Source organism: Mirounga leonina, unplaced genomic scaffold (genome assembly GCF_011800145.1).
Source record: "Mirounga leonina isolate KUSES-001 unplaced genomic scaffold, KU_Mleo_1.0 Mir_172, whole genome shotgun sequence".
Classification (NCBI taxonomy): domain Eukaryota; kingdom Metazoa; phylum Chordata; class Mammalia; order Carnivora; family Phocidae; genus Mirounga; species Mirounga leonina.
Window position 1 is genome coordinate 7,173,964 of NW_023270442.1, and position 25,916 is coordinate 7,199,879.

The 25,916-nt window shown below is 42.2% G+C and overlaps 1 protein-coding gene across 4 annotated transcripts in view; it reads right to left on the reverse strand.

Moving 5' to 3' along the window:
* The window catches only part of APP (amyloid beta precursor protein), a 258,633-nt gene that overhangs the window by 113,227 nt on the left and 119,490 nt on the right, over nt 1-25,916 (reverse strand). For all 4 annotated transcript variants that reach the window (XM_035017531.1, XM_035017532.1, XM_035017530.1 and 1 more), the window contains exon 6: nt 5,164-5,366. In XM_035017531.1, the coding sequence (XP_034873422.1) occupies nt 5,164-5,366 (203 nt within the window). The remainder of the gene's footprint in view (nt 1-5,163; nt 5,367-25,916) is intronic.

Genomic DNA, 25,916 nt, shown 5'->3' on the forward strand with positions numbered 1-25,916 from the left:
CAAATTTACATGGTTAGGTGACAGAGCTGAGATTTGATTCTGGGCAGCCTGAGCTTTTAAAACAAACCAAACACAATGTGCCAGGCATTACAGTAAATGCTGAACATGGATCAGCTAACATAATTTGTTCAACAAACATGAACCGTCTTATCAGCATCTATACCATACACATGAAAAAATACTTAACCAAGGTTACTTAACTAGCCCAAGGCCATAAAATCATTAAAAATTCTCTCTTGAACACTCTACTAGTCTGCCTCTAACCAAAATAAAACTACTTTAATGAAATTAACCTGGTAGGGTAGTATCTGAAATATAAAAACTTCCTAATATTTTTTCTTTAATTTATTTGTTTGAGCGAGTGCAAGCATGTGGGTGGGGGAGGGGCAGAAGGAGAGGGAGAAAATCTCAAGGAGACTCCCCGCTGAGCGTGGAGCCCGTGTGGGGCCTCGATCTCATGACCCTGAGATCATGACCTGAGACACAACCAAAAGTCAGATGCTTAAATAACTGAGCCAGCCAGGTGCCCCTCCTAATATTTTTCTCATGACTCATATCAGGGGTTTTCTGTAAGGACCCAGATAGTAAATACTTCTAGCTTTGCAGGCCATACAGTGTCTCCTGCAACTACTCCATTCTGTCTCTGGAGCAAGAGAGCAGCTATGGACAATATGTAAACAAATGGGATTGGTTGTCTCCTAGTAAAACCTTTGTATTAGAAAACAGGTGACTGGCCATATATGGCCCATGGTCATAGACTGCTGACCCCTGATCATCATCATTATTTAAAAAACAATTCTCAAATTTAGGAAAGGCTCAGTGTGAGATAATAGTAAGATGAATATATGACTACAGCAAAGGAATACACATCTACCAGGGAGCACAAGTTAAACTGAACCAGTATGTGTCTGTAAACAAAAGGAAAAGGAAAAAGAAAATGTAGACATTAATGAAGTAGAAATAACCTGGCCCACTTGGATCTGAATACTGGCTTCACCACCTCCCCCCTTTGTGACCATGGACAGTTAAAAAAAAAAAAAAAAATTCTCCAGGCCTTAGCTGTAAAGGGAGAAATAAAATTTCTACCACACGGCACAGTTACAAGGATTAGAAAATAGAAGTAACTGCCCTAGAGTGGTAGGCAAGTCCATCTCATAACATAGCTACCTCCTCACGACACTTTCCACAGTAGGAGTGCCTGCCTGGCTATCAGCAGGGGCACAGTGAATATTTGCTGAACAAATGAGCAGAAGGAAAAAACCAGACTAATTCTAGATGGAGAAAACAGGCTAGAATAAATCAAACATTAGTCATTTATTATAATACCAAAGTTTAATCAGAGTTTAGAATCCACGGTTGAGTCAGAAACTGCCCTGACATCTTGGATTATGAAGTGTTATCCCTTCTCGAATCACAGAAAATTAGGAGCAAGAATCTAATATACTGTTGTTTTACTCAAACTGGTATTGGTTTATTCCACTGGGTCAATATCCAAGTTTTCCTGAAGTACCCAAACCAATAAATCCTAAAGCCAGATGGCTGTAGTAGGGTGTTCACTTTTCCCCTTGGAATTGGTAACAGAGTGAGAACTGATATCTTCCCACTTCAGCACCATTCATTCTAATACAATACAGTGGAAAATTTTATGACTGTGCCGGAACGTCCTATACTTTCCTTCCCTCTACCTATTTCTTTAAAATTTAAACAGGTTATAGAACGACTGAGTTTGTGTTATGAAGCACATTAAAGAATTGTATTAGTAGCAATATGCTGGTAATGAAGAAACAATTTTCTTATTAAGTAGGGCTGTAAATCACATTTTCTCTTGGGCACTGAAACGTTAACATTGAAAACTAGATTGTGAGCCTCTTTTCAGTATCTCTTCTTTGCAAGTCGCTTCTGATTTTTATTTTCAGCACGGGAGTAGGCTCCTTACAAGTCGAGTTTTACAAAGTCAGCAATCGGGTATGGCATTGCTGGGCTTCATCATCCGGGGAGAGTTAGCTGGGGGTACAGAAAACTCTCTGACATGGACCCAACACACCATAACATGTTTCTTTCCCAGAAAGCCTTGCCTCAATTACACTTCTGTCCATTTCAGGAGTCTTCCATGGGATGGATGGATTCCTATTAAAAGCTCTTCTAGAGACACCTGGATGGCCCAGTCGGTTAAGCATCTGCCTTCGGCTCAGTCCTGGGATCGAGTCCCGCATCAGGCTCCCTGCTCAACGAGGTGCCTGCTTCTCCCTCTGCCTGCTCTGCCTGCTGCTCCCCCTGCTTGTGCTCTCTCTCTCTCTGACAGATAAATAAATTAAAAATAAATAAATAAAAGCTCTTCTATTTCTAGCATTAACAGTTGGTACCGTAAATGACCACATGGTGTGTTTAGAAGGTCACTGTTACTGCTTTTCTTGCCATCAACCTTAGTAACTTGTTATCTTTTAGGGCTAGCTTCTTAAAAACAAAACAAAACAAACAAAAAACCCCAAAAAACCCAACTCTCTAGCCTGGAGATTTTTTTTTTTTTAATTTCTTTTAATTGCCTTTGCCTTTCTATAGAAAATACTGTAACCTATGTCCCTCTATGTTCTATCGTAGCTAATTAACACCACATTGAGAGAAAAACTCAAGCAAAAGAACTGGACTTATTTAGAACATAAGACCGTATTATCTCAAGAGAACTCTGCCTTGGTTTGGAATATCGGCCTAAGTTTATGTGGCATTTTCTCATGATACTGCATTAATTATGTTACTCCCTGTTCACCCATCCCCTCACAGCAGTAACATCATAACAAAATCTCTTCAATGCTTCTACCAGAAAAATCCTCAGCACATGGTAGGTCCTGAAGTGATCACCCTCAGCTGATGCTCATACTTTGCCAGCCTGGCACTGAAGTTCTCCACATTTTAGCCCCAACCTAATTTAGATGACCTTGTCTCCGAAACATGCCATGGACCTGCCTATGGCAAACCTGTGCTGCCATCTTGAGTTCCTCTAAAGAATGCTAGAATAAAATCCGTTGGTAGACCTACTACGAGCCCTTCTACTTCTAATTCAGATGCCATCTCCTTCTCTGTAGAGCCTTCTCTGATCCCTTACTCTTTGCAGTAGGCTCCGGGCTCAGACTTTTAAACACAGATGACTTTTGTGTTTCTTTGACTTAAATTTCCTACTAGATTTGAACATCCATGAGGGTCGGCTCTCCTGTGTGTTCTCATCTTGGGTCCACTAAGCCCAGCAAAGTGGCTTATACCAAAAAGGTGCTTCAGAAATGAGTGTTGAGTAAGTGGGCGTTGATTATGTAAACAGCTCTCTTGATGGAGATCACCAGGACTTCAGAGCCACTGTAGAATACCAGCTGCTGTGATCTGTAGTCACACATCCCGGAGCTTTCAAGAAGAGAAGCTCTGAAAAACCTGTCCTTTCCCTGCTAGGAAAATAGAAGCTAACAAGTTCATTTAACCACAGACGGTCCTAAGGGGCACATGAAACACACTCCGGGAAAGGATGCTTCGGGTATTGAAAAAAACCGTGGCTCAAACAAAACGTGCATCTCCTTAAATGGATACCTGCTTACACAAGCCTTTATGTGCTGAATGCAAGAAGAAGCTGTCATTAAGTAGGGAACGATAAAGTTAAACAGTCTATCTTCTACTCTATCTTGTAAAGAATATGTGACTCTTCCAGTGAATTTTTAAGTTAACTCTTGAGCGCTCAACTCAGAGTTATCTTGGTTTTAAAAGCTACAAGTTAAAGAAACACAGAACCTCAAACACACTAGTTTTAAGTGAAAGGAGCCAGACACAGATACCACGTATGACGCCACTTATATTAAATGTCTAGAAAAGGCAAATCTGTAGAGACATAAAGCGGACTGATTGTTGCTTAGGGCAGGCGGTGAGAACAAAGATGAACTGAACGGGTGTGAGGAATCTCACTGGGACGATGGAACGGGTGTGAGGAATCTCACTGGGACGATGATGATGGTTGCATAATTTAGTAAATTTATTAAAGCCTCTGTATTATACACTTATATACTGAAAATGAGTGAATTTCATATGTAAATTATACCTCAATGAAGGTATAAAAAGTGCAGTGAACGGAAGATAGTACAGTGATCATTAGAAATCTACTTAAGGCAGAGAAAGTAACCCATTTTAAGCTCCGATTTAACAACAGAACTGAACTCATCTTACCTTAATAAAAAGTGAGAGGAAGACTTACAATATTCTAACACGTGTGGACAGACTTTAAAAGTATCTGAATATATTAAAACTCCACCCATCTGTATTCACCCCGTCTAATTCTATGGCCATCTTTTACCATTTGCAAAACAAACGCCTAACCTTTAAGAAATGCAACCCAACAGTTCACTAGTTGCTATAATAACATTTGGTTGTTTCATGTAAACTCAATGCTTGCTTCTATTTCATGGAGACAAAAAAGGAAGTCTGTTAGTTCGTTCACGTCACAACATCCTCAACAGGAGCATTACTCAAACAGAAACACAAAGTCTTAAGATATTAACACCATATCTACCTCTCAAAGAAAGCACTGTCACTCCCCCCAGTAAAACAGTGTAAAGACAACACAAAAGTCATCCAGGTTAAATTTCCCAGCAAAAAGTAGTGTGACAACTCCCCAAATGTTGTTCTTCTTTAATGAAATTTAATTCCAACTATTCACTAAATCTCCACTAAGATTTATCTAAAACCTTCTACAAGGCAGGCCCTCTGCATGATGCTAGGTAAAAGCCCGTCCTTGCCTTCAAGGAGCTCATAGTCCAGGCGGCAAAGAGGCAACAGGTAGTAAGAGTGTAAGGAATACCCACGGCCAGGGGCGTACCAAGGAGGTCACCTAACCTGGCCTCTGCCAGAAGAGGCGGCAGCTGGGTAGGGAGGGTTTGCAGAACCGGTGGGGACGTGCCAAGCAGCAAACACAAGGCACAGAATAGGCTGTAAATCAGGATGTCACGTTATCTGAAATGAGCCGTTGGACAGCTTGTTAGACCCAAGAGGGTTTAACAAGCGTAAGACTTGTGACTCTGAATTTTATTTTTGGTGGGGGGAGGCCGTGGTGGTAGGCTGGAGAGAAATTTCAAACTCTGGTATGAAGCTTTCCTTTTCCCCAAACAGAGGCGATCCAAGTCAACAGTGAGTTACCTCGGACCACCTCTTCCACAGACTCCGTGGTGGTGGTGGTGGTCGTGGCGATGCTGGTGGTTCTCTCCGTGGCCTCTTCATAGGGTTCTTCTGCCTCTTCCTCTACCTCATCACCATCCTCGTCATCTTCGTCGTCCTCGGCTTCTTCTTCCTCAACATCAGCCACCTCCTCCTCCTCCGCTACTTCCACTACTTTGTCTTCGCTGGAGCAGGAAATAAAAATAACAGTAATAGTCATTTAAACAAATTTCAGGAAGGGGGGAGAGGAACCATCAGGTTTTTGGTAATTCGAGAGGGAATGTGGCATCAAAGAAAACACAGAGGGGCGCCTGGGTGGCTCAGTCGTTAAGCGTCTGCCTTCGGCTCAGGTCATGATCCCGGGATTCTGGGATCGAGCCCCGCATCGGGCTCCCTGCTCGGCGGGGAGCCTGCTTCTCCCTCCCCCACTCCCCCTGCTTATGTTCCCTCTCTCGCTGTGTCTCTCTCTGTCAAATAAATAAATAAAATTAAAAAAAAAAAAAAAAAAGAAAACACACATGCGAGACCTGAAGCCGGCCGGTTGAAGCAGGAATCCCAGCTCAGCAGATCTAGTGTTCTGTTTTTTTTTTTTCCTTAAGATTTTATTTATTTGAGAGAGAGCGAGTGAAAGAGAGAGCACGAGCGGAGGGGCCTAGGGAGAGGGAGAAGCAGGCTCCCTGCCGAGCAGGAAACCGGATGCAGGACTCAATCCCAGGACCCTGCGATCATGACCTGCATCGAAGGCAGATGCTTACCAACGGAGCCACCCAGGTGCCCCAAGTCTATAATGTTTTACCCCTTCTTAGTTTACACAGTTGCAAAAAGGGTACACTGTGATTCCAATTATATGCTATTCTGGAAGAGGCAAAAATTAGGGAGACCATTAAAAAGATCAGTGGTTCCTGGGGGGTCAGGGTGAAAAAGGGAGGAATGAATAGGCAGAGCACAAGGGATTTGTAGAGCAGTGAAATTACTCTGTACGATACTCTAACAATGAACACAGGACACATGCATTTGTCAAAACCAACAGAACTGTACAAAACAAAAGTGAACTCTAATAACTAATGTATCGATACTGGATCAGATGTACCATTCTCATGAAAATGTTAACAACAGAGGAAATGTGGGGGTGGCCGGGGGGGGGGAGAGGGGGACACTCTGTACTTCCTGCTCAAATTTTCTGTAAACCTAAAGCTGCTCTAAAGAAATAAAGCCTATTAAACAGGATAGAGGAAGGAGGATACCCAAAGTGAATTTGCTGTATGCGGATGACTTCTCATAATGTATATGAAAATACCACACAGCATCTGCATGGTAGATACTCAATTAGTAAAGGTGGAAACTGGTTCAATACTGCAATTTAGTTTCAACTGGATATGGACGAGGAAGAAAAAACTGGGGTGAATAAATCTGTACTATCCAGTGGTCAGTTTGTACTATCCAAACTATACAGCTGTGGTCCCTACTCTTGCTTCTTGCGTAAACACTGCAGATTAAGTATTTCAGTGCTTCTCAAATGTTAGCGACTATCAGAATCACTTGGAACGGTTCCTGAAACACAGAGCACCAGACACCATCCCCCAGGGTTTCTGAATCAGCGGGTCTAGGATGGGGCCTGAGAATTTGCATTTCTAATAACTTCCTCTGTGATACTGATGCTGAAAGTCAGGGGGTGATATTCTCAGAACCACTAGAATATGCAATACTGGGAAGAATGGTAACAGATAGGCAGTAAATCACAGTACAACTGGGAAGGGGATCAGAAATAATACATAGGGCATTAAATATGTAGATACTGATGCACAGTGGTGAGTAATAAATCAGCACACGTGGATGGAGGAAGAGGGGTACATCTGGAACAAAATGAGAAAGCCCTAATAAGATATCCTTGTGGAAATTGTGTACCCGCAGTGCAGACATGGTCAAGAGCATCTGAAAGATGGTAAATGAGGATAGGAAGGTGTTAAATAGTAGAAGTATTTATCACACTCCATCTGGCCAGAGAGGAGAAATACACGTTGCATCCTTGCTCAGATCACAGAAACAATAATGACAAAAGATCTAGATGTGGCGGAAGCCTGCAACCTACCAGAGCCTCTACCACGGGTCTCATCTGACAAGAAGCATCACAGGAGTAAGACCGAGGGCTGCCATGCTGACAGGTTTGCCCAGAAAAAAAGAAACGGGGGAATTATTACCCCACGGCTGACTCTCGCCTAGAAGGAGAAGGTCGTTGGGCAGTGTACAGGAAGTCAGATTTCAAACACGTTAGGGAACGGGAACAGTAGGATTCCATGGTGTGGGAACACAGAAAGGAAAAAGGCAAAAGAGGTTCCCACAAACTGAGCCAGAAGGACAGCCACAAGTAATTCTGTGGAGGATGAAAAAGAAAAAGATATGTAAGGAGAGGGAATACAGCACTAGAAGGAATTCCTTTAATCGGATTAACCCATAATTTAAGGAAATTTTATAGATGTTCTATAGAAATGTGTCCCGCCTGACAAGTGGAACACCTTTCTAATTCTGATTAAATATGATGCAAGGATAATAAATGAACACCTCCAAAGAAGTTGAAGCATGTGGCTAGAGAAAAAGGAGGAACTTATTAAGCAGAATAACAGTAATCATAATTTATTAGTGTGTTAATAAATGAAGTGTAATACAGCAGACCCTAACCAGTTATTTTAACATTTCCATATAAGACCAAGCAGAAAAAGAAGGGAAAATGTTGCCACTAATCAGATGGTATAAGCCTTCATCTGCTTCAAGATAAATGGGGCGCCATCGTTATTTCTTGATTACCTGAATTCCTGCACAGAAGTCTAACCAAGGCAACAATTCCGAAGAATGCTGAACTTAACAGTTGCTCACTTAGATGCTCCGAACTTTACCCGGTATCCTGCCTCATTTTTCTAGAGAATCTCAACGTCGTACTACTGTCCCACCAGCCAGTTTACTCTCTTCTATATTCAGTCAAATTACAGGCACCAATACTACGCGGTTCTCTAAATTAAGTAGAAAACTGAGGTAAAGCCAGGGAGAAAAATCAAACCAAACCAGTGTTCTCCTGAAGCCATGAAGTGTGCATGCCTGCTGTTTTGTGGGTCCCAGTATGTGATCTATGTGATCTGGGGAGAAGACAGCGCTGTGCTTCCAGGTGCGACAGTCACAACAGGAGTGTGGGTACCCCCGGGAATCTCCCTCAACCTCCCGTTATGCCCCGACTGTTGCACCTAAGGCTCCAAACAGAAAACATGCCTGTGAGAAGAGCGGTGTTTCAAGTGATCGGCATCCTAGCAGGTGTCCAGCCACCAAAAAAAAAAAAAAAAAAGTGAAATATACACCCGTCATCCATCACTGCATCTGCCCGAGCAATTTACTAGCATAATAACAAGGAACAGAGATACATAATAGTTCAACTGGCTGAGGAATTAAATTACTTGGCTTAAGAGAACTCAGGTCCAGTTCTTATTACCATGGCTTTGATTTCTGGAATTTAATAATCTATTTGGACACAATTAAAACAGCAGCATGCAGTTACATTTGTAATGATGCTCCATCTGCCCAAAGAATGCCAAACACACCAGCATCATGCTGCCAACCGCAGATTTCACAGACAGCAGGGAACACAGAAAAGGGGAGAGAAAACGGACTTTTCCACCAACTCTTCAACTGCTGGGCAGCTTTGTTCTGCGATGTGACTCCGGCGAACTGGTTTTGGAAAGCTGCTTGCAGTGCAAGAAAATGCCAAGGAGGGGCCAGTTGATGGAAGTGTGAGGCTGGGTGTCATAAAGTAATTTCCTTGTAAATAATCAAAGAACTCACAATAAAACAATCCCTTGGTAACACGGTGGAATATTCATATCACATTCACATGACTTAGTGTCTGTCAATTGATAGGAGACAGCTTTTATGGCCTTTGAAGTCCAATAATGAGAAACACTTCTAAAGAATGAGGGGAAAATACTGATCATCCTCAGGAGTATCTGACTTTAATAAGAAGGTTAAAGGGTCAAAGGGACATTTCTAGGAGGAAATAAATCACTGATAATGAAATTTTATGTGTCAGCACGCAAGAGTTTACTCTGATGAAGGATATGCTCCATCACAAAGGTGACTCTCCTTGTATTTCTAAATAAAGGCTGACCTTGACAGATTCCACTTGCCATTGCCTCCCTGATGTTCCCTTCAGATAGGGAAAGATTTGATTCACGTACCAGTTTTAATTCCTTTTTGTTTAAGTTACACAAAACAATTCACTATTTGCATTCTCTAAAAGAGCTGTATTTACTCTTTCATAGCATCTGCTAAAACTGACTTTCTGTTGCCCCTCTGTAGGACAAAGGAGAGGAAGCAACATCCAGAAAGCTGTGATCCCCATGGTTTATGTGAATTGGACACGCACGGGACCTGAACACCACGCTGATGGGGGAGATGAAACAGAACAGCTTTTAATTCCCAAAATGTAAGACCACCCCAGGACCAGAGGGGCAAATCTCAACAGGAAGATGCTCAGACACATGTATGTTTATTGAACTAGAAAGGGGAAGAAAGCATCTCCCAGAGTCAGGAATAGAGAGAGAAGATAAAGCAAAATTTTCAAAAGGTAAACAGACTATTTTCCCCTCTATGCCCCAGTTCTTGGTGCTCCCAGAGTTTAACCTGGAGGGTACAATGGCCGAAGACTCAGTATGTTCCAGGAGAAAGCACGATCCGAAATATTGCTGAGAAATTAGGAAAATTAGAAGTTGCCAGAAAACATGAGAAAAGATAAAAGAATGGAAGCTTATTCTTCAGGGTTCCGAGTAAAAGATTCAAGAGGCGCAGAGCAAAGTAAGAAGAAGCCAGGGTCTCTCCCACCTAAAGGCACTGTTAGGAGTCAAACATACACCTGGACACACGGCCTGACGCCATTTACATAAACTGTGAGAACAGGCAGCCCTTCACGCTGCTGCCGGACTCACAGGCGGTATGCACTTTGGCGGGGGTATCTGTGACTGGCAGGGGAACGGGACAGAGGCCTCTGGGGGGCCGGCCAGGCGGCACTGGGATCTGGGGGTCAGCTCTCGGGTGTGTGTTCAGTTTTGAAAACCCATCATCGGGCTGGGTACTGTATTAGGTGCACTTCTCTTTCTGTAAGTTACACTTCAGGAATGAGGGGTGAAAGGGAGAGGATACTGCTACCGTCCTGCCCCACTCTTCCCTAACAGTCCCACGACTGAGCGAGAACAAGAGCTCTTTAATTGATAAAACTGTATTTTCCGGGACTCCACATCTGACAACAAACAAACAAAAACACAAAAAACCTGCACTCCAAACCCCCAATCCCACGAGGGCACAAATTATGAAGGTAGAACGCAAATAATAATAATAACAACAACAATAATAATGGTATGTAGGTATGATAAATTATATATAATAATTACATAGAATAACATATATAATCTTCTCATTAGTGAAAATCTTTCACTACCTGAAGGGACTCTAAATAATTACATATACATAGATATACATGAATATATATAGATGTATATTTGTGTAAATATAAGCTATACATATATACACATATAATGCATATACACATATATGGCTCCTTCAACCATGGCCTCACTAACTAGGCTGAACTGGTTAATTAATTCTCCAAGTTAATTAATTCATTAATAGATACTTTATAAATGAATTTGAACGTGAGGTTCATATAGGATTCAATCTACCATATGTTGATGATTACTAAAAAAAAAAAAAAAAAAAGTTACCTACCTTTAATGTTGTACTATTAGAATCTCTCCTGCCTACAAGTAATAATATATAAAAACAGACGCCCACAGATTTCTCTTTAGTAGTCTACTGAGTTTCAGTATAGTTGTTTTGATGACATTCCTAGTTAGTAGGTATTGTTAATTTTTCATTTAAAGGATCTCTGAGAATTTGATTAGTCTTCTCTCCTGAGAAACGCAATGTGGCAGAAATTGCTGGTAAGCTACCCCAAAGCCACACCTCACTCCCTTCCCCCATCCCTTCTTCAACCAGAGAAAATAGGAAGGCAAACATTTCACGCCCTGTCTCCCTTGCAGATAGCGAAAAGCCAAAGTGACCGCCAGGTCTCTGGATAATCAGATGCCAGCAGACATCTGCTTGGACCTCTACGTGGGGTTTCTAGGAAGGCTTCACTTTCCAGATGAGAAGGCTCATCATACTGAGTAGTCAGGGTGATTCTGCCCCTTTGCCTTCTATTACTTTCTCCCCAGAAGGGCAACTGCCATCTGTCAATGGTTAGTCGATAAACATCCAGATGCAGAAGCTGATAAGGAGAGTGGGGTGGAAAGATACAAAAAGGTCATGTCTCCGCAGCACTGCACCAGCCCGGGGCTCCCTACCACTAATGACTCGGGTTTTGGGTATTTGCAGCTAAAAGCGTTCCTTGCAGATGGTTGGACTCCTGCTTCATGGAGGGAAGGACAAAACTGAGACAGCCAAAATTCATGACTCAGGCATTAAGGATGAGATACAGACAACCTTAGTCTGAAATGAGAATGTATCATCATTGTTACATATTTAATCGGAATGTCTCTTCTGGGCAAGAGAATCTACTCTGATTACTATATGAGTAACAGACATACTGCCTACTAAATGTTTTAGAAATTCAAAGGGGAAAGTGATTCTGGTGAGCCAGAAGTGTCTGAGCTGGTAGGCCGTGAAAAGCGCGTATGAGGATAAGGGAGGGACATCCATATAATGCACAATCAGGAGGAACAAATTACATAAGCTTGACTATAACAGAATTCAACGAGGACTGAATTTTAATAGTGAGGTATGTTAAATTGCAGAGATCAAGTATTCAGATATTTTTTCTTTAGTCAGTGGACAGTGAAGTATTTGAGTTGAAACAAATGTGTGCCAATTGTTAATGAGCAAAAAAAGGGTCATGCATTAATTTACCTACCCACTGAGCCATTCTTTTTTTGAGCAGGGAGCCCGATGCGGGACTTGATGCCAGGACCCGACTGAGCCATTCTATTAACAGCCTCTCTATGCCACATACTAGCCATTAGACATTCAACCAACAATGTTTATGGTGCTTTCGCCAAGTGCCAGGTGCTAGTCCAGAGACTGATGGTGGACTTGTGAGCAGGACAGAGCCTCTACTTTCCTGGAACATATATTTTTGTGGGTGAGGTACAATATGAATAAATAAGAAAAAAAGTCAAAAGTATAGAGAAAAGGGGGCGCCTGGGTGGCTCAGATGGTTAAGCGTCTGCCTTCGGCTCAGGTCATGATCCCAGGGTCCTGAGATCGAGTCCCACATCGGGCTCCCTGCTCCTTGGGAGCCTGCTTCTCCCTCTGCCTCTCTCTCTCTCTGTCTCTCTCTGTCTCTCATGAATAAATAAATAAAATCTTAAAAAAAAAAAAAGTATAGAGAAAGGAAAGGGGGCTTACGTATTAACTGGTGACTATAACAGGTATGTGGGGCGGGAATGGGGGCAGCATTTCAAAGAGGATGGTCAGGGGAAGGCCATCAAGACACAGAAGGCTGAGAGTCCAGGTAGGGGGGATGATTGGGGCGGGAGGAATAGCAAGTGCAAAGGTCCTGGCCTGAGGAAAAGATGATAAAGAGAAAGCTAGTGAGCTTAGGGGGCAGTGGATGAGGGGGAGAAGTATAAGATAAGGTGGTAGAGACAGACAGGAAGGGCGTGACCCAGTGAGGCCATGTTGGTTAAGAAACAGCAAGTTTATTCACATGCAACAAAAATGATTCAATCAGATTTAAGTTTTAAAGATGGCTCTGGTTACTGAGTGGAGAGCAGATTCTAGGGACTCAAGAGTAGAAGCTGGGACATTGCTTTGGGAGAAACACACTGGGGAGCAAGGGCAGCTCACGGGGCTAACAGCCAAAAGGACAATGATGTCACTGTCCAATAAATATGACAGCACTACAGTGATAACAATTTTGAAAGCTAGGAAACCCAAAGAATAAGATCTGACCAGACCTGGTGTGTACAGCAAGACATCCATGAAGAAAGGATGACTGAAGTATGACCTACAGAGGGCCAAGGTTCATGAGGTCTGGGGGGCTCAAGAACACTCTCCACAAGACAGGGTAGGCCGAACATATGCAAAGACCCTGTGGTAGGAGGGAGGAAAACCTAAGAGCCTGAAACAGAGTCAGCTGACAAGAACAAAGAGTAACCAAAGAAGGACAAATGATCAGTGGAATGGATAGGATGGCTCATGGTTTATTTTGACACACCCTAGAAGCTAGGAGTGGTTTTTACATTTTTAAAGGATTATGACAAGAAAAAAAAAAAAAAGATATGTAACAGAGGTGGTACATGGCCTGCAGAGCCTAAAATGTTTATTATCTAACCCTTTACAGAAAGTGTGCTGACTCCTTGCATAGAAGGTGGACTATGGGGTGAGGTGGGTATGGAAAGAACATACGACCGTGCTTTGTCCTGATTTGAAATGAGATCAAACAAAACAAAGTGAAAGGCCTCTAGGATGTCCAAGTTCTAAAATTCCAGAGTAGAAACAATAGTGACCCCTGCTCCTCGCCTCCCTAGGAGCCAGCAGAACACAGGGTCCAAGGAGACAGGAAATCTTGCAGCATGGTGGAGTGGTTAAAAGTATGAACTCTGGGGCCAGCCTGCCTGGACTTAAATCCTGGCTCTGTGACCCTGAGCAAGTTAGTTAACCTCTCTGTGCCTCTTTCTCTTCATCTATAAAATGGCAAACTTTACAGGTGCTACTTCCATTCATAGGGGTATGATGAGACATAAACTGGGTAAATATTTGTAATGCACTTAAAACAGCACCTGACCCACCATGAGTACCACTAAAATGTAATAAAGCAAAGGTCACACACACTACATGCACAGTACATGACACAGAGAGTAGCTCAAATTATAGCTATTGAAAATAGCTCAAAAAAATAAAATAGCTTAAAAAATACATGTTAAATGAATGAATGAAAGGACTAAATACCACTGAGATATTCTTCCAGAACATTCTGAATTGGTGTATTCTATGACAACTGCATACAGTTTGATTTTCTTCTTTATGAGAAAACATAAAAGGGTCAGATGTTAGGTAGTCCTAGGAAAGATTTTTAAGAGTATACAAAATTACTTAATCTTTAAAGTTAAAAAAAAAATCCTGTACCAGACTATGTTTTCAGAATTCTGGTACCACATGGCACAATGATATTAATAGACTACTACTACAGAATCCAGTATTAAATTCATGAGTCTACTGGCTAGTCAGGTTTTTGCCAATACTAAGAATAAAACTAACGGCATTCACTAAACGGTGCCAGGCATAAGAGAAAATTGAAGGAAGATTATAAAAACAGTGCTTTAGTATGAAATCAACTTCTCTTCAGACTGGCCTATCGGCTCTGCCCTGTTTGATTTAGTCAAATTCTGAAGTATGAGGCTGAAGTAAGCAAAGAAGAGCAACCCAAGCTTTGTTGTAAACTAGTATCACCTGGGTAGAGTATGAGATAATTTCTCTTCTCTCCACCATCTCACTACGTACTCATAATAAGAACATTCCAGGGCCGCCTGGGTGGCTCAGTCGGTTGAGTGTCTGCCTTTGGCTCAGGTCCTAGGATCGAGTCCTGCATCAGGTTCCCTGCTCAGGGGGGAGTCTGCTTCTCCTTCTGCCCCTCCCCCTTGCACGCTCACTCGCTCTCTCTCAAATAAAAACTTAAAAAAAAAATAATATTCCAGCAATAGAAAAAAAAACAATCTAAGTACTAGCCCTAAGACATGAGACAAATCAAAGGTTGGAGAAGAGGTCACAGAAAACCGCCATGGCTTCTTCAGCATGCTGATGTCGGGAGAGAAAAAGGGTTGTTCCAAATCCTGAGCATTAAGGACGTAAGATGCTGGGGTTGATACCGGATAGAATCTGGGGTAGAAAAATGAGCTGTGAAGGCCATTTCTGTGTCTCAGGGATAATCTGATGATGGACTCCGTATCTGAGAATATTAAAAAATTATTGTCAATTTTGTGGGTGAGATGGTATCGTTTGAGCTCTGCAGAAAAATGTTCTTAGGTTTTAGAGATGTAGAAGTATGCAGTATATTTGCTGCTCGAACTTTAAATCATAAAAAGTCTGCTGAAAGGGGGAAAATGATATTCTGGCAAGACTTGGAGAAAATATTAAGTTTAGCATATAATTATAGTAAAAAGCTAAACTGCTTTTTTAAAGACTATCTTGGAGGCATGAAAAACTATATATAATCAAAAGCACTTTTTCTCCTGACAGCTTTATGAACCAACTAGGATTAAGGAGAAGCATCTCAGGTAATAAAAACTTTCAGAGTCATTTAAAGCTCTTGGTAAGTGAAACCCAATCTTGGTTAATCAGATGCTACGCCAGAAAACTCTGAGCACATTCCTCATACCTCAAGATTTGGCGATTGCTACGTACAGGTGATCTGTATACTTTTTGGGTGAAGAGGTGCAGCTATGTCTCTTTAGCCATTTTACCATATTTAAGCGTAAACGAGGTTCTAAGGGGTCTGTTCCACATTCAGAATTCTGTTATCTCTGGGGATGAAAGAGACAAAACTGCCTGACTTCCTGGCACTTCTTGTCTACTGGGGGGAGAGGTGACAACATAAGAAACCAAGGCAAAGATGTCCGAGCATGTTACAGGTGACAAGTACTATGGGAAAATACGGAAGCAGGAAGGCTGCATAAGGTATGCTGGAATAGGTAGTTGGGAGGTCTGACATAATATTTAAAGAGAATGATAGGAGAACAATGCCCTGAACAGGCGTCATTTCAGCACACAAAATGTGCCTCCCGTCATTTTCTGCTGTGTCTACACACACAGGGACTAATATAAAGCTATAGATGGTCTGTGTACAAAACAGCTGAAAAGCCCTCTAGAAAAGCCACAAAGCAAGACAGCAACCTCCCCTTTCTTTTGGGGACACCTTGTGAAGGACCCTGTTCTTACAAAGAAGGGAAGCAACCTGCCTGTTTCTGTGGGCTTCCCTCTTCTCTCTTGTGAGAAAACAAGTGGTTCTACCTAGAACTCTGCTCCTCCTCCTAGCACACTGCAAGAAACTGTGGCTACACCTTGTCCCGCCCCAGAGTCTCAGGTAGGGTCCCATAGATATATCTGCCCTCATCCGCAGGTGGTACGAAGTGCCATTTATCCTTAAAACAAGTCCAAGGCCTCCCTTGCCCCTTTGTTCTTAGAGCCTGAAACAAGTGTTTTGTTTTTTAAAGATTTTATTTATTTGAGAGAGAGAGAGTGAGCGGAAGAGAGAGCACGAGAAGGGCTAGGGGCAGAGGGAGAGGGAGAAGCAGGCTCCCCACTGAGCAAGGAGCCCAACTCAGAACTCGATCCCAGGACCCTGGGATCATGACTTGAGCCGAAGGCAGCTGCTTAACCGACTGAGCCACCCAGGCGCCCCACAAGTATTTTAAATTGTAGGGTAAAGATGAAGACAAAAAGTAAAGACAAGCATAGTGTGCTACTACGATGGAGTCTTGGATCAGCCAGATATAGGAAAAGCATACTCAGGAGAGGTAGAACTTTTAGTTCATTTTCCAGGAGTGAGCCAACTTTCTTCCTCTTCCAGCAAGCCAGCTTCCGTGGCTTATTGAGTTTCTTTTTTAAAGTATCTGTAGTTACTGAGAAATTTGTAGAGTTAAAATATCAAATGCTGACACCGCACATTACAATGCAACAAATGTAGAAGGTACAGGGCCCTAAAAGGAACGGGGAAGCGCATTCCTTTTTAGGCTAAATCACTGGTAACAGCTGTTTTGAAAATCCTCTTTTCTCGAGGAAAAATTACACTGCGGTAAACTCCAGTTCACTCACCGTTCTTGTTCACAGAGACCTGCAGAGGGGAAACTGTGGGAATTAAAGGCACATTTTTGGAAGCCGCCTGTCAGCTATGGTGTGACCATGGGCAAGTGACTTATCCTGCTGCGACTTAAGTTTCTTTATCTTTAAAATGGGATAATAACATTTCCTACCCCTGGAGATGCTGTGAGCAATTAATATATGCCAAGCACTTAGAAGCACACCTTAAATGCTAACTATCATACCTATCTGCTGTTATTAGACTCTGGCTTAAATTTATGTATGATAAATATGGATTTTTCCCCCCCTTTTACAGGTGCAAGGTTTTGAAAATGGTCTCAATAAAAGTTATCATTTGTTCTTCATATACAATATTTTCCTTGGGGTTATTTCAGAAAAAAGAAACCTATGAAGACCTATTCTTTATTAGGTACTATGCCTAGTCAAGTCCCAACTGCTGACCACAGGCTTGGAGTCCTGCAGAGCTGGACAGGAAAGGAAGCACAGAACAATGATGTCAGAGGCGTGCACATTAACTGTAATGGGTTTTTTAAAAAAGTCTGTTAACAGGGCTTGGGAGGGATGGATTGAGAAGGTTATTAACAGGTGAACTAGGAACCGATGAGTGTACAGACATTGACAGAGAAGACCAGGCAAAGGGGCATTACAGAGATAGGACCCACCACGTGTACATTCAGGACGAGTGTGCAGGAAGGGCAGGTAGCCCAGCGGAGCTGGGAGACAGGAGGGGGTGCCGGGAAGTGAGTGAACTGCAGACACAGTACAAAGGACCTTATTTGCCCTCATTCCTCTAAGTGATTCAGAGCCTGGTAGAGAAACTTTAACAGAAGAGCAGCAAAATTAGATGTATTTCAGTAAGTCTGAGCTGGCAGAAGTACGAAGGACAGACAGGTGGGGGCGTCACAGGTGGGCATGGGAGAAGGCTCTCCAGAAGCCTGGCCAAGGAGGAGGACGGTGGTGAGAGCTTTGAGAAAAGAACAGAGCAGAACTGGTAACTGGCTGAAGGGGGCCAGTGACAGGATGAGGCTGATGTGTGGAGCTGGAGTTACTGGGTAGAGAGAGATCGATCACCAAGGGTAACGGGATACATCAGGAAGAACAGATGGTGAAGAAAGGAGATGCATGGGGTCAGCTTGGACCATGATGCAAGACAGTGTTGTAGAGGCCTCCAGACTCCAGCTGGAAATAAAGGACTAGAAATTCGGGCCAAAAATATATAGATCTGGGAGGCACTGTTTTTCTATTTCCATTAGGTAAGCAGCAATGCACATTTTTGTTGTTCCCTTAATACTCAAGAGCTACCATTTTTGAAAGATCACAGATAACAGACCATAACAGCCATTCATTTCCTGCAATGCTCGTATGTCCTGCTATGATATCTTATGTAACTAGAAATAGAATCTAGCCTGCTGAGGTCTAATTATGCTGTTCTTTCCTGTTTCTCCTCTTTCCCCACAAGGATAATTCAAGTTGCTTTCCAACTCAGTGATCTATGTGAAAAATTCCCCAAGGAGATGCTTTCTGTATTGATTCAAGAGCCTAATCAAGAACATCCTACGACGTTTAAAACAATAGCATATGAAAAGTCATTCGTTTAACAAACGTTAGTAGATATCAACTATGAACCAGGCATTCTGCCAGATCTGAGGCTCTAGAAGAGAAAAGGATATGATCTCTGCCTTCAGGGAGCCTACATTCTACTGCGGAGAGAAAGACGATCGGCAGATACATTTCTAAAAGGTGTAATTTATGTCAGGACAAAATAAGTAGGCTGCCAAAATTGAGACTAGTGGGAGGAGGGTGTTTTGCAAAGTGATCAAGGGAATTCATTTTGAGAACATGATGGTGAAGCTAAGGCTAAAGATAAAAAGAAACCCAGAAAATTGGGGAAATCAGTACAGGGAGATCGCTCAGTTGTGGGGTGGGGAAGGCCTGCCATGTTTTGTACGATACAGGGACAGCAGTGGGGAGAGGGAGGCATGGGGCGATGCTGGAGAGGTGCAGAGAAGCTGGGTCAAATACGTTCACACCTGGGAAAGAACGCAAGGTACGTGTTGAGTAACTGTTGCAGTTAACGCCGTCCTTGGCATGTCAGCAAAAGGGTTCACTGCTTTTCCTCTGTGTATTTGCTTGTTAAGTGTACTCGAGAGCCACTAGCCCATCTCAGTCTTGGGAGTCCCACGGTTAGCTTTATGTACATGTCTACACTCTGTGTCCTGGCTGCTCTAAACAGAATGGCTTAAGATGTGTGTGCGGAAACGGGTGGGTATATAGTGGAGAGGCAAGGGGAGCTGAAATCAGCGGGATGCTGCAGTGACTCCAGCAAGAAATAGCAGTACTAGGATTGTACGAGAAACGATGGAGGCAAGTGAATGAATCCAGAATGGGTAGGCTTTGTGGCAAGGATGACATGAGTCCCAGGTTCTTAGCTGTATTTCCTAAGGAAGGGTGTAGGGCCACGACTAAGACAGATCAGCTGGGAGAGAACCAAGGTGGAGGGGGGGTGGGAATTAAGAACTCTCTCGGACACATCAGGAAACCCTATGCATCTGGCCTTAGTTCTTCAACCTCACCATACGGACCCTCGGACTTCCCACCTGGGGGCTAACCCTAGCTAGCCCGGGCTAACTGAATACAACTAGTATTATAAAGTCAAGGGTGTAGATTACAGCAATCAAGGAGAAGGGGCCAGGAAAGGAAACACTATAATAATCCAAGAGAGAGAACCAGAGTCAGGAATTTAAGAACAAAACAAAACAAAAAACATGGTATCAGGATGGCTGGAAAGAAGCAAACACAGAAACTCCAAAGCCTTGGGCAAAGAATGTATAGGGAAGACAGACTGGAAACGAAGACAAGTTATAAAAGAAAAAGGGCTTCAGAGCAAAAGCAAAGATAATCGGTTCTAAGGGCATATTAACCTTAAGGTGCTTTATATTGAAATTTCTATCCTATGAATATTTAGGTTCCTGAGCCCAGCAGCATCTGGTACCTGGTACCTTGATTAGGCAGATAAAGTTATGAGGAAACGAACTACCTTATTTGTCAACTAATACCAACGACAGAGCAAGAGTATATTCAGTCCTATTACGGGGTCACGGCTAAACATCACAGAGTTCTAAACACACTATTCCAGACAAAGATGCGACATTAGAGTCAATTTACCAATGTGCATGCTGGGAAAGAGCACTCCCCACGTGGGAAGAGGTGAGAAAGGCCACCTCGTTATGCATGTTCTGTGTGTGTAAATGCTGTTAAATGTGTTTCAGGGCCAACAGTAAGTTGGACATGAAGCCGAACTACGTACAGAGATGCGATGAAGTGTGGTCTCAGCATCCTGCTCCTCTGTGCTACTATCATAAAATCACTCTATTTTTTTTTTTTAAAGATTTTATTTATTCATCTGTCAGAGAGAGAGAGAGAGAGCACAAGCAGGGGGAGTTCTACGGCCATTTTCCAACCCTAGAAAAATCACATTTTCTAATGTTTTGCTTCCCTAAAATAAAAAGGACTCCTACATATGTATTCAAATTCATGTTGCTACCAACACCTATTTTAATAATGTTTTCAAACCTCATCTAGGATGGAAAGTGCTTAAGTCATTATCTATTAGTATTGGTTATAATTATTATGAGGCTCACAATACTTTCTAAAGACCTAATTAAGAAGGAACATGTTATAACAGCCCTGATTCTCAAACCAGAGGTGGGAGATTAGTCATGATGCCCTAAGGAGAGCTTTTCTAGTTGACTGTGTGAGGTAAGGGGTGGGAGAGTAGGTTGACAAAGGAACCAGCAGCCCCCCTTGGCCTGCCCTCCCTTACAATTCCACTCAGTGCACCACAATCAAGCCCACTCAACATTTTAGTTCAACATGCTCCCATATCTAAGCTTTAACTCCCTTCTAAAAGCAAGTACTATGATAACAGGTGGTAGCAATCTTCCCATGTTAGACGTAAAGATACAGGCTCACAAGGAAATTTTACTGGGTCCAAAGCACAATCTAAACCTTTGAAGACAGTTATGAGTATCTCTAAATTATTCTCTGTATGAATGGCTTCCTTCGAAAACAAGCCTTCTTAGATACAGGCTTTTTAAAATTTTGCGGAGTTTTTTGTGATAAGTTCTGGGTACCAGTTTAGACTTAGATGGGGAGACATTAACATCATGTACTACAGCTTGATTTCCTATTATAGGGGTCCTAGAAGCCAATTTATTATTACTAACTTCCAAATAAAGTTCCAGCATGCAATTTATTATTACCAAGGATCTGAGGAACAACACGGCTCAAGCAAAAGAAATCTCTTTGGGCTTAATATGCTGATACAGAGCCTCAGGCCACAAGGAAAAAACAAACAAAAAAAGAATAACATACTTTTAAGGGTCACCCTATATGGGATAATAGTGAATCCCATCTAAACTAGGGGTTTTACAATGAAAATAACAATATCCAGATGTTGGTTTCAGCAAGATGTTACTGTCTGCGGATACCACTGCCAGAAACCTGTTGGCATCACGAGGCTCTCTATTTTCCTCCTCATTTACCATTTTGTAATTCAGGAGATTTGAACAGTTCAATGAAAGACATCAGGAGGATAAGAAGATCTTCCTTTCCTCAATGGTGTAAGATCCTCAGCGGTGAAAAATCCAACCCTGTAAGTTACTATTACAAAACGAACGGTTCCCTCGCACTTTGCATTCAGCCGTATCCGGTTACCGGGGCAGCTCTGTGCCGGTGGGTCCCAGCGAGCACGGTGATCACTGCCAGATGTGACTTTCCAATGGCAGCAACCCAACCCTGCACCACTTCAAAGGCATCTCACATCTCCTTTTCCAGCCATCACCTGCTTGCCAATCAGAACAAACCCCACTGGTTTGGCCCCATGGCTGAACTCTGCTTCAGACTATTAAAGCATTTTGTTTTCCTTCTTGATATACATGGGACCCAAGCTTATTAAATACAGAAACTCAGCATTTTTAATAAGACCGCAGAGCTGGCGGCCAGTTGCCTCAAGAGAAAAGGCGAGCTTCTGCTCCTCTCCTATTCATCATCTTCAAATTAGTTCCCTTATTTCAGTGCAAGACACAGTGATGCAGTCACCGCCTCAAACAGTGCTAGAAGCTGCCAACCAGCACGGGGACAGTTACGTCTCAGAGCCACACACTGGCTCATCAAATCCATTCCATTTGACTCATACACCAACAAAGATTTAAGGCTGTAATTTATCAGTTCTATGATTCACTTTGTGACTCTCCTCCGAAGTTGTTAGTCCCCACCCCCCTTGAGCATTTAAGACCACCTTCTCAAGATTCAAGGCAGAAAAGCAGCTGATAGATTATATACTCCAAGAATTTTAACTCCAGAGATCCAAATAAGCTTTAGTCAAATAAAGCCTCTCCCATTCTTTCTCAAAACCAATTTTAAAGACAGAGAAAAGTATACTGACCCATGAATAGACATGCATTTTCACAACAGCCTGAGATCAGGTGAGGCCATGAACGCTTCCACATCCCAAGCTAGCTGGAAGCCAACGTGGGCAGAACATACTACATGATTCAATGATAAGTCTTCATAAACCACCGATACACCGATAATCTATCTGTGACACACACTCCCTCCATACTACCATCTGGGGATCATTTTCTGAGAAGAGTTCTTACAGCACACAGACCTGAGTTCAGTCAGCTTTCAACTATCCCTAGCACTGTGCCACCACACAGGCAGCTTGAGCACCTCTTTAATGCTAACTGTAATAATGATCACGATCAAGGTGTTCCCTGCCCACCCCCCCCGCCCCTCTGCTGGGCAGCTGCTGGTGCGGGTCTTTGCTCAAGTTTCTGGGAAATGATCAGAAATGGGCAGCACCCAACATTATTAGCACCTTCCATCTTTCTGGAAGAGGTAAGTCCCATGTTCATGTCATGGATTTAAAATATCTCCTAACTGTGCTCATGTGTAGGGTATAAAGAACGCTCCAAAGAGTGTGGGCTATGTTGATGCATTTACCGTGCCACGAGTTCTTACGGGAAAGGTGGAGGAAGACACTGTGAAATCTTATTCTTGTGCTTTATGCTGGAGCTCCATCAACAGCTTCAATGAAGCTACGGGCATGGCCGTCCTCAATTCAGAGTCAGCTCAGCATTCCCATCTTTTATATTTTGACATGTTACCTCAGGTTGGGGTTATTGGATTATCATTTTCCCTCCACAAATAGTGCTAACATGATGGGCTTACAGGCTGCATTATTAGCTCCATCTCTATCTCTATATGATGACCAGCTCACCTAAAAATAAGAGCCAAGTTAAGATGGCCCAGTTGTTGATCAAATGGAGATGTAGTTTTCATGTATATTTCTCTACATTCACAAACCCATTCTCTACCAAAAATAAGTTATCTTTGTGAAACATTCTGCATAGAAATATTGAATAAGAAGCCTTTCTTTCCTTTTTAAGAGGATTAGACCAAACAGACCTCTACTCATGTAGAAGTAGGATCTATAAATCCTCTGTCCCTCCATTAACTCGGGCTCCCCACTCCCACACAAATAAATAAAAGGCAAGAGCTTGAAAAGAAAGAGCTTGCTCCGTTTAGGTCAAAGTGAGGTTTCTCAAGTGGATTAAGTTAGCCTTCTGCAGCTTCTGGTCTTTTTGTAGGAATGTGTCACGACATACATTTTCCTTCCTATTTCCCATCTGTATTAAACTAATCTAAAGCTTTAGATTCTATCTCAGGCTTATAACTAGGGCAGATTAAAAGCTGTTGTTTATGAAATCAACACCTAGTATAATATCAGTCAAAATCAAGGATTTATAACTTCCCTCAAATATATATGAATCATTCAGTTGAAATTATGTAGGGGTTTGAAACTTTTTAGGATCTGAAACTTCTTATGATTAAAGCTGAATGAACTAATCACTTTTTAAAGTTATGATTTACATGTGCTCTTTAGGTGGAATGGAAGAAATATACTGAATGAGAAACGTGCAGATTATTAACTATATTTCATTAATGTAGTATTAATGGAATAAGAGCCTGCAAAAGGTTCTGCTGAAGTTTACATCTGGAATACCTATACTATTTGCTTGGCAGAAGACAAAAAATACTGCCATCTCCAACTATAGATACCTTAGCACAGATCTACTCCTAACTTTGGAAAAGCCCCCCAAAAAACTGATTAAATCATTCAACAAGTAACTATAGACATTAAAGAGCTGCGAACGTTAAATGAGTTAACATTTGCAAGGTATTCAGAACAGTAGTTTGCACACAGCAAGACACAGATAACATCTACTACGATTATTCTAGTCATGCACAGATTAAGGTAAAAGGTCCTAAACCTAGTTCGTACCCTCATGAAACTGAGTCTAGAAGACCCTGAAAGTCTGGAGGCAGGAGGCAGGGGCCATGTTATTAACAATAGTAAGAAACCAATAGTGGTGAATATGCAATGGTAAGATAAATTCATTTGCTGTTGATACTTCACTGTAAATAGGCATAAACACTACTGAGATACCTTTTAAGTACTGTCAAAACATTCTTATCTCTTAATCCAGTAATCCAACTTTTGGAAATACACCTTCAAGCAACTACTATATAATATGGGAAGAAATCTAGGCTCATTAAGGAATTCAAAAGCGTGGCCTCCATAACATTAAAAAAAAAAAAAGTCTGATGGGGCACCTGGGTGGCTCAGTTGGTTAAGCATACAACTCCTGATTTCAGCTCAGGTCATGATCCTCAGGGTCGTGAGATGGAGCCCCATGGACGGCTCCATGCTCCGGGGGGGAGTCAGCTTAGGATTCTCTCTCTCCCTCTCCCTCTGCCCCTGTCCTATTCATGTTCTCTCTCTCTCTCAAAAAAAAAAAGTCTGACGATGGTCACATGGATGCACAAATTTTGAAGGAATAGATATGAAGATTATAAAAGTATTTTCTAAATATTATATTATTTACAAATAAAAATTTGATATTTTAGCCACAACTAAATAAAAACATATCCATATGAACAAAAACAAACAGGAACACAAAATTTACAATGAGGTCAAATTATAGGTGATTTCCCTAACTCAAAACCTTCTGAAAAAGTATGATACATGTAATGGAAAAATATTTTCATTGGAGATAGTCTCCCATGCCTCTAAATATATAGAGTATTTCCAAATCAATTTATCCCAGAAAAAATGCTGATATTTATTGTAGTCAAAATGGAGAGCAGTGATACTAGTAAGAGGAAAAATATTTGACATAATGATTTGAATTAATGAAGTAACTGGGTACAAACAGGAAGCTTTAATCATCCATTGTATTTGAGTGCATTTTTTTTTTTTTTTTAAGATTTTATTTATTTGACAGAGAGAGAGACAGCCAGAGAGAGAACACAAACAGGGGGAGCAGGAGAGGGAGAAGCAGGCTTCCGTGGAGCAGAGAGCCCAATGCCGAGCTCGATCCCAGGACCCTGGGATCACGACCAGAGCCAAAGGCAGACACCCAACCATCTGAGCCACGCAGGCGCCCCATGTATTTGAATGCATTTTGATGATGGTCTTTTAAGCTGTGGATGCAGATGTTTGGAAGGTCTGTTTTCATCTCGAGCATTTCCATCAAGCACAAAAGCTGCACTCAAGACTCCTGGGATGTCTGCTTTTCTTTCCACAGAAATGTGGATTTTACATTCACAGGGGTTTTAAAGCATAATTTCCCAAGCTTTCCAGTCCGGAAGAAACCTCTAAACCAGTTTCTCAACCTTAGCTCTATTGACGTTTCTCTGTTGTGGGGCTGTCCTGTGTGTGGTGGGAGGCTTAGCGGTATCCCTGGTCCCTACCCACCGAATGCCAGGAGCACCCAACCCCCTCCTTGTGGCAACTCTAAATGTGAACAATTCCAAGG